Source organism: Babylonia areolata, chromosome 1, assembly GCF_041734735.1.
Source record: "Babylonia areolata isolate BAREFJ2019XMU chromosome 1, ASM4173473v1, whole genome shotgun sequence".
In the NCBI taxonomy this organism is placed as follows: Eukaryota; Metazoa; Mollusca; class Gastropoda; order Neogastropoda; family Buccinidae; genus Babylonia; species Babylonia areolata.
The window spans coordinates 77547810-77560355 of record NC_134876.1 but is presented as its reverse complement, the minus strand read 5'-3'; the positions used below and the strand labels follow the sequence as shown (position 1 = coordinate 77560355).

General features: G+C 41.4%; 1 protein-coding gene across 1 annotated transcript; it reads right to left on the bottom strand.

The window, feature by feature from the left end:
- Positions 1-7482: 7482 nt before the first annotated feature.
- On the bottom strand, positions 7483-9012 carry LOC143293641 (cytochrome P450 1A1-like). The gene has a single exon (XM_076604754.1). It carries the CDS (start codon positions 8991-8993, stop codon positions 7563-7565), a length of 1431 nt encoding a protein of 476 aa, XP_076460869.1. The 5' UTR covers positions 8994-9012; the 3' UTR covers positions 7483-7562.
- Positions 9013-12546: the final 3534 nt, after the last annotated feature.

Here is a 12546-nt window from a genome sequence, read left to right as displayed (position 1 = left end):
AGTCTCTCCACCGGTGTGACTTGTGTGACAAAGACTAACTTGTGTGACAGAGACTAAACAGCACAGTCTCTCCACCGGTGTGACTTGTGTGACAAAGACTAACTTGTGTGACAGAGACTAAACAGCACAGAGTCTCTCCACCGGTGTGACTTGTGTGACAAAGACTAACTTGTGTGACAGAGACTAAACAGCACAGAGTCTCTCCACCGGTGTGAATTGTGTGACAAAGACTAAACAGCACGGAGTCTCCCCACCGGTGTGAATTGTGTGACAAAGACTAACTTGTGTGACAAAGACTTAACAGCACGGAGTCTCCCCACCGGTGTGACTTGTGTGACAAAGACTAACTTGTGTGACAAAGACTTAACAGCACGGAGTCTCCCCACCGGTGTGACTTGTGTGACAAAGACTAACTTGTGTGACAAAGACTTAACAGCACAGAGTCTCTCCACCGGTGTGACTTGTGTGACAGACTGTCATTCACGCATCGGCCTGTTCAGCCACAGACAGGCAGGGCTGTACCAGGAGGGCACACATGAACTAGGATCTAATATCCATGGTCAGTTCTGACCGACGGAAGCCTATGATATGACTACTACTACTTTCTTTCTTTCTTTCGTTCTTTTAAAATCTTCCTCAAGCGTGACTGAAAAAAATCACCAGTTTAAGTGACAGGCTATACTGTATTACAGTTCAAACATTTCAGTGTTCATGTACTGTCTGAAACAAAATGTATAAGGTTCAGAATGACATGACGCATGGACAGAGGAGAGGAATCACCCCGAATGGGACACCCCTCCCTCAAAGAGAGAGAGAGATAGACAGAGACAGAGAGAAGAAAAAGCTTACTGGGGCTTTCATTTTAATGACGATTGATAATTGAATGCGTAATAATCAAGGAAGTGTTTAACGGGCTATTCATTTATTGTTATTTCACTTACTTTTCTGTTGACAAGCATTTGAATGAGGCTAAAGAACATTGACTGTTTTAATTGTTTGAAGCAGAGTATAACGTCTTTTGAATGAAATTGAATTAATTAAACAATATGATATACAACGCTAATATGAATCTGCCGACTATGAAGATTTCATCGGGAATCACCCTCAGCAAGGAAGTGCAGGGTGAATTTTTCTTCTTCTTCTTCTTTTCGTTCGTCAGAAGGACACCCAAGTCTCGGCGAAGAAGGCAGCTGTACGCTGCAGGTCCTCTGCACAGCCGTAGAGCTTCCGGGTCACTAGAGTTGGTTCGGGCCAGTTCCTCTTTATGAGGACTTCACGAAGAGGGCAGGACTGCAGTAGTTGCTATGTTGTCTGACTGTCAGTGTAACGGGGGCACCTTGCTGAGAGACCAATGCGGAATTTAGTGTATAGGTGGTGGTTTAGGCGGTTGTGGTCTGTTCTGAGTCTGAACACTGACACCAGTTCCCACCTTGTCAGTAGGTAATAGGGGTCTATACTTTTATGGCGTGGATGCTGTTGCATCCACATCCACTTCTTCTAATGCTTGGCCTTGATGATGGTCTTTTTTTCTTTCCTTTTTTTTTAATCAATGAATTAATTTTATTTCTCAGGGTAGTAGAATAAGCAATAATGCTTTTTTTTCATCCAGCCCCCAAAAGGAAAAAAAAATGGGGGGAAATATCAACAAATGAATTGTAAATAGCATCACATAACATCAAACGAGAAAGGAAGAACAAAAATCAAAGCATCACATTCATTACAAATCATGGAAAGGACTACATGGAAATTGTACACATAAAACGCAAAAACACTCTTTGGAATAACGTGGTCTTTGCCAATCGAATGTGGTCATCATGAGAGCAGAGCATTAGTAAAGGCCACAAAAACTGGGACATTTTGTGTTTTCTGTACTGATGATAAAAATGGAGTTGTGGATATAGCTGATGACGATGTTGCTATGGAGGTCCATGTTAGGATAATAAGGACTACGTGACAAGGCGGAACTCTACGCTTCCTTTCATAATACGAGTGTATCCGGGAGTCAGCCAAGCCCGGGTGACACAAAGAAATGCGACATTGGTGAGGAAATTTGAGGCACGTTCTTGAAGTTGATGATTCTTGACTGTGTTGTTTTAGTCTTCCCGCTTGCATACATACAGGACTCAAATCTAGGTTGGAACACACACACACACACACACACACACACACACACACACACACACACACACGTCAATTAACCTCTCTTGAGGCTAAAACAAACTTCCAGTCGTCAGTACATGCGCGTGTGCGCGTGTAGGTCTGTCACAGTGTTTGTGCGCGCGCGAGTGTGTGCATGTGTTTTTTTGTGACGTGTGTGTGTGTGTTGTGTGTGTGTGCGTGTGTGTGTGTGTGTGTATGTGTGCGTGTGTGTGTGTGTGCGTGCGTGTGTGTGTGTGTGTGTGTGTGTGGAAGCGCGCTTTATGATACAGGGGGAAGGATAACAAGAGAAAGATAACCAAGGAGGGCATTGAAAAGAAAAGACAGTTCACGGTGTTCAAACATCGTTTTGTGGAACTCCATTAATGGTACGAGTCGAAATTTATATTTGTTTGGCATCGACATTACTTGAGTTATCAGTCTTCTTGGAGATGTCAGTGCGATGCACACTTCACACGCGAGCCAGCGATCCAAACTTGCAACATGAGCACATACATGTGTACGCACGTGCACGCACACACACACACACACACACACACACACACACACACACACACACACACACACACACACACACACTGTGACTAAAAAAAAGAAGTTATTTTACCGTTGGCAGTACATTTTTATTGTTCTGATTATGACTGGCGAAAAGCAAGGAATTATGCAAATACAAATGCAGATGTGGGTACGTGTATTTAAGCAAGCGAGACATTCTAGATAAATACATTCATTGATCTCCGTTCAATAATTTGGAATCAGTGAAAGGCACATGACACCTTGTTCTTTGTACAGAAACTGTATGAGACTGCAGTCTCTGAAAATATTCAATTCAATTTGGAGACAATGAGGATCGTGCCGTGGCAGTCATACCATATCACCCACACAACCTGCCAGTCTGCAGAATCCTGCGTGAAAACTTCAATCTCCTACAACAGGATCCAGGCCTCAGACAAGTCTTTCCCAAGCCACCGCTAATTGCCTTTCAGAGAGACAAGAACCTAACCTACGTGACATGCTCGTGAAGTCCAAACTCAGACCCCTTACCAGCCTTTCAACCTCACCAGGGTGCAGACCCTGTGGGGATCAAAAGTGCAAGACCTGTCCCTTTATAGACACCTCAAGTTCAGTCGTTGGCCCCTCTGGCACTTTCACTGTGAAATGTCATCTCAACTGCCAGTCCACTGACATTGTATACATTCTGTCCTGCACCCTCTGCTCCAAACTGTATGTGGGGGAAACCTACCGTTCTCTGGGCGAACGTTTCTCCGAACACCTGAGGTCGATGAAGCTAGGCTACAACAATCCTATCGGCCAGCATTTTACTGGCCCACACCACAGCTTCACCCATGCAAGAATCTCAGCTGTGTGGCAGAACCCCAGTGACAGCACGTACAGAAAGTACATGGAGAGCCGCGTCATTGACCGCTTGGGGACCGCACAGCCGAGTGGATTGAACATCAGAGTCACTGACGTCTAGCGCCTGGGCCCTTCTGCCTTGATCTCTCTGTCCTTTTTCTTTCTTTACCTCCTATCCCTCTTTTTAGAAGCAATATATAGGTGTATGCAATTTTTTTTTAGAGTGTGTGTGTGCGTGTGTGTGTGTGTGTGTGTGTGTGTGTGTGCGTGCGCGTGTGTGTGTGTGTGTGTGAGTACGTATGGCACTGAATGGTGATCAGCAAGTGTTTAGTGTGCATGGCCCATCAAAACAGAAAGTAGTGAGATGTCATCGCCCTTTCCTCACACAGGCTTTCCTATTCACACTGTCCTCTTCTCATCACTTGACAACGGGCCTATGGTCCGAAACGTCGTGTCAAAACAAAGAGGATTCAACTACCACCCAAAAGGTTTTTATAAACTTTAGTTTTTTGTCTTTGAAGAATCCTGCAGTCATTCTTGTCTTCTTCCCCAATTCAATTCAGTTCAATTCAAAATACGTTATTATCTGCTTCAACCAAAAACAGAAAATTTTCTTTAGGCTCACTTAAAATAAAATGCCCGTCAGAAAAACAACAACAAAAACTGACGCACCCTTCACTTGTCACCATGTACACATCAATTATGTAAAAAGAAAAACATGTGGGTAAGATACTATTACATTCAGAGTGTAACAACTGTGTGTGTGTTGCGTGTGTGCCCGTGCGTGCGCATGCATCGTTTTGTGTGTGCGTGCGCGCGCACGCGCGCGCGCGTATGTGTACGTTTCAATCATTATAAAAAGGAAAATATTCTGTAAGATAATAATAACATTTAAAAAGACAAATGCTCATCAACAGATAAAACCGAGAAAAAACTAATGAGCAACTGGCACACCCTTCCTTGATCACAGCATTCATATTAACTATCATGCTAAAAGAAAACATTTAGGTAAGAAAACAAAAATTACATTTTAAGATAAACTGAAACATTTCAATGATATAATAGGAAAATATTCAGTAAGATGATTATAACATTTAAGAACATGAAATCACAGTTGAAGGGTCAACACCGCCACCAAGACTAAAAGCATGTAAAACTCCTTTCACGCCCCTCTGCGGCAAAACATTAACACTGAGCACGCGCTCACACACACGCACACACACACACATACACACATACACACACACACACACGCACCCACACACTTCTCCCCTCCCCCCCCTCCCCTCACTTCTTTCTTTACACGCATGCATGCATACATATAGGGAAGATTAAGAAAGACAACTGCCATCATAACAATAAACAAACTACAGGCAGTGGAATAAAAACATTATTTGAGCGAATCATTTATCACAGCAACAGCAGAGGGGGCAAATGATTTTTTGTATTATAAGCGTAACTATCTTAGCTATATGATATGCAATAGAGGAGAGGCAGAAGACAGAGAGAGGGAGAGAGAGAGAGAGGGAGGAGTGGACAGACAGATAGGCAGACAGACAGACAAACAGACAAATAACGAGAGGCAGAACGTGAGACAGCTAGAGAAAAAGAGAGACAGAGACTCAGAGAAACAGTTATAACACGATTTACCCTGCCTGCTAGTCTTAGCATGACACAGCTGTCAAATTGAAACGTATCTTCTCCCAATCAGAGTTTCAATGTGAACAAGTTTTCAGACATTGTGGGTACGCTACTTTCAGTTTTCAAGTACCTACGCCCCTAACTTCAACCCTACGGAAACCATGCGATACTTATGTTTGACCTTCCTTCAATGCAGGTCAGTAATAATTCGGAACAGGTTAAGACCTACTTCAGAGCATTAGAAAACCCACAAAACCCACTGTATGAAGCAGTTAAGGAACCAAAAGGCGGTCATCTAGGACGCGGAAGATCATGCATTGAACAAGCAGGACACAACGCAGCTTGTGTTAGCAAGTTACAAGACCCGAAAGAAAGAAAAAAACGGTTGGAAAACACTGAAAGCATGCTTAGCAAGTAAACACACACACACACACACACACACACACACACACATATATATATATATATATATATATATATATATATTATGATATGGAAATTGATTAATTGATTCTGCATACAAGAGGAGATTAATTAGAAAGTGAACGCATCTGCTAATCTCTTGAGTAAAATCTGGTGGAAGCAAAACATAAAATGAAAATTGCCATTTGATCACACCACAGTCTGTTCTTTACACCATTTCTCAAATTGTCATGTTGTCAATTTTTCATTATCTTGAGTGCTGTTTTCACTCTGTTTTCATTATGTCGCTATCTTTTGCAGTTTTCTGTCTGTTCGTTTCCATTTGTGTAGCTTTCAGGTTGGTCATTCCCCTTGCATTTTTTAGTCAATGATTTCTTTCTTTCGTTTCACTTTTGCATAATATACAGATTGTTGTTTTTTTCTTAGCTCGGTTTTCAGTCTGTTCTTTTCCTCTTACATTATCTTCAGTCTGACGTGACCTTTCCTTTTATACAGCCATCACTGTTCTTTTCCTTTTGTACACTTTTCAAACTGTTCTTTTTCTTCCTATGCACAACTTTCAATCTGTCCTTTTCCAATGCACAACGTTCAATTTGTCCTTTTCTTTTTGTACAGCTTTCAGTTGTCTGTCCTTTTCCAATGTTCAGCTTTCAGTCTGTCCTTTTCCAGTGTACAGCTTTCAGTCTGTCCTTTTCCAATGCACAGCTTTCAGTCTGCCCTTTTTCAGTGCACAGCTTTCAGTCTGTCCTGTTCCTTTTCCAGTTTACAACTTTCAGTTTGTCCTTTTCCAATACACAGCTTTCAGTCTGCCCTTTTTCAGTGCACAGCTTTCAGTCTGTCCTTTTCCAGTGCACAGCTTTCAGTCTGTCCTGTTCCTTTTCCAGTGTACAACTTTCAGTCTGTCCTTTTCCAGTGCATAGTTTTCAGACTGTCCTTTTCCAGTGTACAGCTTTCAGTCTGTCCTTTGATGTTTCCAGCGTACAGTGTGTTCTTTCCTTTTGATGATTTTGTCTTTTTTTGTCTTTTTTTTTTTTTTTTAGCATGCTGTCTTTTATTTTGACATGGTTTTCAACACGTGGTCTTCCGCAACGCGGTGGATCCTATGGCTCCGTTGATACTTTCATACTTAATGCTTAATGGATGGAAACAGTAAAGCTTAGAATTCTGGTAGAGTATGATTATATACTAAATAATATATCAATATTAATATTAATGAAAAACAATAATCTGAAGACGTCCGTAAAATGCCTTTAACGAACTCCCGGGTTTTATGTATGTTTGTCTTTGAAGATTACACACGCACACGAAATATGTACTTCCGATTTTCTCAAAATAAACCGTGGACATGGTACTGTGTTCCTGATATTGTATCTCAGGCAGTATACCTATGCCTGGTTTTAAAAGGCAATTTTACTATATATATGAAATCTTAAAATCTCTTTGATAAAGTGAAAAGTATAATAAAACAAAACGGAAAAAAGGAAAGGAAGTAACAAAGAAAAAACTGAAAATATCAACAAGTGACAACAGCTGATCAAAGTCATTTCAGGGTTGTAGGTCACATTCGTTATGAGCTTCGTACATACGTAGATCTGAATTCAATAGTTTTTTTCTATCTTTCCGAGTCAGTTACACTTACAAACATTTTGGGCTTCATTTTCTTTTGCAAAGTTCCGCGATGTAAACTTTACCCAGCGCAGCTTTTAGTTCATTTACATTGTTTATCTTGTGCCATCTTTATGTATTCCGCCTGAAGTGATTTCATTATGGCATTTCAGTTTCCTGGATATGCGTCCAAAGGTCACCTTTTATTGGTTTCGAGCGTAGTTTTCTTTAAGAAAAAAAGAAAAGAAAAAAAAATGAAAAAAACTTGTGCTCTTTCGTTAAACGTTAGGCGTACTCAGTTTTAAGGACAATATTGCTATCAGCATTACTATAGCCCTCTGCAGACTTTTCGCTGGACAGGTTTTCTTGGACATTTCAATTTATTCCCGCTTGATGACACAAACGTCGTAAGGCTCTATTTCCAGAGTCAGGCCAAACTTTGGCTGCAACTCAAAGTCAGGTTGTTTGGGTGGCTTGAAGAATTTCACACACTGGATCATTGTGCCAGTGAAAATGAAGAGCTGGATTCGCGCCAAGGCTTCGCCCATACAACGACGACGTCCCAGAGAGAACGCGGGCACTTGCTCCACGATGCCTCGGTCCAGCTGTCCCTCGCTGTCCAGAAAGCGCTGGGGCCGGAAGACTTTGGGATCCCCCCACACCTTCTCGTCCATGAAGGCGGAGTGCACGTTGACCAAGACTACTGTGCCTTCAGGGATGTCATAGCCTTGGAGAGTGGTGTCACAGGTGGTGGAGTGAGGAAGTGTAAAAATGCCGACGAAGCGCAAAATCTCATACGCTGTTGCTTCCAAGAGAGGCAGCTGGGTGCGGTCAGCTAACGTGATGTCTCTGTCCTGACCCACCACGTCGTTGATCTGCTGGAAAACTTCCTCCTGCACTTCAGGCCAAGCTGCCATCAGCCCCACGAACCATTTCAAGTAGGAGGACACGGCGAAGGTGCCAGCACCACATATGGTGTCTAGGTTTTGAAGAATTAAAGTTTTGTCGATCCCTAGTGTCTTCTCTTCTTTAGACAAGGCGTTTCCAGCGTGGATGAGACCATCAGTGATGTCCCGTAGATTCCTTTCATTGAAGGATGACTCATGCTCTTTTATCTTGTTAATTCTTGCGCCTTCGACCATTTTACAAAGGTCCAGAAATTTGGAGATTTTGCTAGGCATAACATATCGAAGCCATGGCAAAACATCTATTGTGCTTCCTGCTTTAGCGAAATCTGTAAAGGTGTCAAGTTGTTTTATAGCTTCCATAAAATCCTTATCTTCTCGGATGTTTCTGTGTGGTCCATAGCAAAGCTGGTATACCATACTAAAAGCAGCAACAGACAACTGTTCCAGCGGGCAGAAGCTCTTTCCACCGTGAGACAGGAACTCTTCAACGAGAATTTTTGCATCTGACCGAATGATATCTTCAACGGGATTCTTGCGAGCATTGCTGAATGTGTTCAAGACGTTGCTAACGATTTTCATCTGCGTTTTACTGGCCGCTCCGTATGCCGAAAATGCAAAATTCGTGCCGTCATGCAGCAAATGAGATGTAATGAAAGGAGGTCTTCCAGCAAAATCATCTCTCTTGGTTACCAGAGCTTCTTTGATGGCGTCACTACCGCAGACGACGACAGTGGGCCAGCTGCCCATACTGACGCTGAACACGTCACCGTACTTTTTCCGCATCTCCGTGAAGGTGAAGTGAGGCAGGGGCCCGAAGAAAGGGAGGTAACCGACAAGAGGTAGGCCCCAAGGTCCAGGCGGTAGGTTGTAACGTTTCTTCTTCATCGTTGTTATCATCTTCATTGCCACCAGCGTCAACACAAGCAGAGCCAGGATTGCCTACACAACAGAAAAAAGCACTGTATGATAGCATACAGATAGTTTTAGGAAATCATTGTTGTACTTTTTTTTTTTTTTTTTTTTTTTAACTGAACTATCCCTTGTGTCGTTTTAGTGACATAACTCCTCACATCGCCCAACCTGACACCCAGGCTCGTCTGCTGCAGTCTTAGTGAATGCAGTCCACGGGAGCTATCACTGTCAGGGCGCCATAAGGCCACACACCAGAGGAAACCCTGCACTGCTGTTGAGTTACGTCAGTGGTGTTCAGTTTCCTCTACCAGTAGTAGTAGTAGTAAAAGTAGGAGGAGGAGGAGCAACAGCAGCAACAGCAGCAGCAGCAGCAACAGCAGCATCAGTAGTAGTAATAGTAGTAGTCGTAGAAACAGCAGCAGCAGCAGTAATAGTAGTAGTAGTAATGATAATAATGATAATATTATCATTATCAGAATTATTATTATCTTTTATATTATGGAATATTCAACTTTGGCAGAATCACGCAAATTACTAGATACACACTTATCATGTCACCAAAAAAGATAAGATATAAAGTGTTGTCTTAAACATCACGAACAGGGAGAACAGGGAATTTGATGGGCAAAACAACTCTCAAATAAACTACAACTGATCTTGAACATGTGTATTCTACATAAGGACATCCAGACCGCTGATACCTACGCACGCGCGCGTGCACACCACACACACACACACACACACACACACACACGAAAAAAAAAGAAAACAAATAAATAACATCATATCATCATATTAAACTGCTTTCTACTAATGCTGGGTATCTGATTCAAGATGTACTATCTTAAACGATAATGTTTTACTTGACAAAAAAGCTTATCTATAAGAAAGTGGAACTGAAATAATCTTTAATTATATGAACAGGAAATATGACTGTCATTTTCTACGTTTGCAAAGCAGACATGGAACTTTTCCGTTCATTATCCTATATTAAGGGCTTATAAGAGAAATGAAATACTCTGCACGGCTATTATCCTGCTTGGCAACATGCCGACCATGATAGTCTATTTCATGAGTCAGGTTACTGACAAAAAAACAAAAACAAAAAAAAAAAAAAGAGAAAAGAAATGAAATCAACAATCCCCAGAACAAATTAGAGATGAGGCCTTATACTATCCAGCCTGTTCTGCATTCCTATCCAATCTCACATTAATGGCATGACATCAGCCTTAAATTGATTTTATTCTAAAATCAATACCGTTTCGTTTATTTGTTTGTTTGTCTGTCCGTCCAAAATCGTAATGCTGATTTCAATAAGACCTGAACTTTTCATTGCAGAAAATATCAGACCTTAGTATCAACACAAAATGAACACTCACCTTCATGTCCCAAGGAGGCAAATCCAAAGAGATAGCCATGGCTGTCTTTTTCTTCGTCCTCTTCTCAAAGTAGATAAAATAAGATAAGATAAAACAAAATATCCACAGTGCAAATTACAGTCAATGTCTTATTTTTTTCCAGTCTAATCTGTAGTTTAGTTCACTCTGAGAATGAATACTTATGCTTTTTCAATAATGTTACGAATGTCCAAAACGAAGAAATTAACAACCCTTTGGTACCTGAATTCAACCCAGAATTAACCTCAGAGTAATACGATATCAGTATACCATCACAATGCTGTTTGCTTCTCCTTGCAAAAAAACAAACAAACCAGTCAATATTTGAATTTGCGCAGGCTTAAATCTGCTACACAATGTTCAGACTCTTTGCACATGAACGGCAATTCTGAAACTGATGTCGTGTCTCTATGCTTATATATATGTTGACTGTGCTGGTTAATTAACCTCCCTCTCTCCATCCCCACAACACCCCCTTCCTACCTCCCGACCCAAATGTATAACAAGAAGAGTGTGGTGGTGGGTGATGGCGTGAGGGGGGAAGGGAAGGGAGAGGGTGGATTAACACCACCCGCTCTGTCGTGTGATTGGTAGTCATCTGCGCACCCACAGAGTCCAACCCACCCACCCCCAGGATGACTAGATGGTCCTCGTCGATCCCGACGGACGAACCACACACCACCACCACCCGCTCTGTCGTGTGATTGGTAGTGTACACGTGACTGTCCCAAAGTTGCACATGTACAGGCCGACCGGTCGCTCGCTCACACACTGCGCTGGCTCACGCGAGAAGAGAAGAGGCTTATCTAATCACTGTCTGTTTGTTTGTCTCTCTCTCTCTCTCTCTCTCCGTGTCATACACCGTGTGGAACGGACATGTTTTTGACTGCTCCCATGGTTGATGATTTTAACAGTGTCAGAGGACGTTATTCTGTGTGACTTGTTGTTGGTATTTCTATCACACGGGTGAAAAGCGTTGCTACTATCACACGGCCAAAAAGCACTATCACACGGGTGAAAAGGTGTCGCTATTACCCTGTGAGTGTTTTACACTAAATGGAATTGAAGAGTAATTTCCACCAACCATCACATCGGTGAATATTACTATCACACCACGGAAAAGTCGTGGATTTATCTTGTGCCAACTGTCTCACGAGCGAATATCCCTATCTCCATCAACTATAAATTCCAACTTATTCCTGGAACATTTCAACTCAGGGGAATGCAGTCTATTCTCTCTGATTTCGTTTGGTTCCCTATGTTTGGTGCCTAACGTTACCCGACACAATAAGATTTCATACAGGGAGGAAAGCCTACCATCTAAGAGATGTGGAAAAGTAGAGAGTAGACTCGAACCAACAAATGAATAAGACACACCACCATCAAATAGATTGTGACGAAAGGGAATAATTTCACAACATATAACAACTAATAAGTTTTGAAGACTTCTTTAATGAACCTTTTTTAATTTCATTTCAAACATCAAAAACAGAAAAACTGACACATGACCAGAAAAAAACAACAAAAAACAACAACAAACAACATAATGGATAAACATCATCATTTCCTTACTCTGAGTATATCATTCAATATCCATACAACTACATACAAAGATATAAACACATACACACACTGCTACAAGCACACAAATCCACAGATATGCACACAAACATATCGGCACCTGTATGCACGAACCTTCAGCCACTGATGTCTGTATGTAATGTATACATTAAACGTCATAGAACACAGCACCCATACCTCATCTCATGTTCAAATAATCAATGCTGTCCTTTTGTTTTGTTTTGGTTATCCTTCTGTATTCCACTCGTGCCCCTAGAAATTCTATGCAGCGATATCTATGTATTAAACGAGTGATAAGTGTATATAATCAGATTTTTTCCTCCTTTCCTCAGTCCGCACTCGTTTCAGCCAATATTGTCAATATTCACTGGAAAGAAAAGAAAATGGAAGAAAGAAAAAGAATGCATATATAAGAAAAAAAAGTGCAATAATTTTAACATCATCTTTAAATGTTGATCAAATGCTTGTGTTGAAACCAGTTTATCGAGAATGTATTAAAAGACATATTCACAAGCGAAATATGTTTTTCAGTTTCATATACAAGTTTCAGATATTTTCTGAAATGA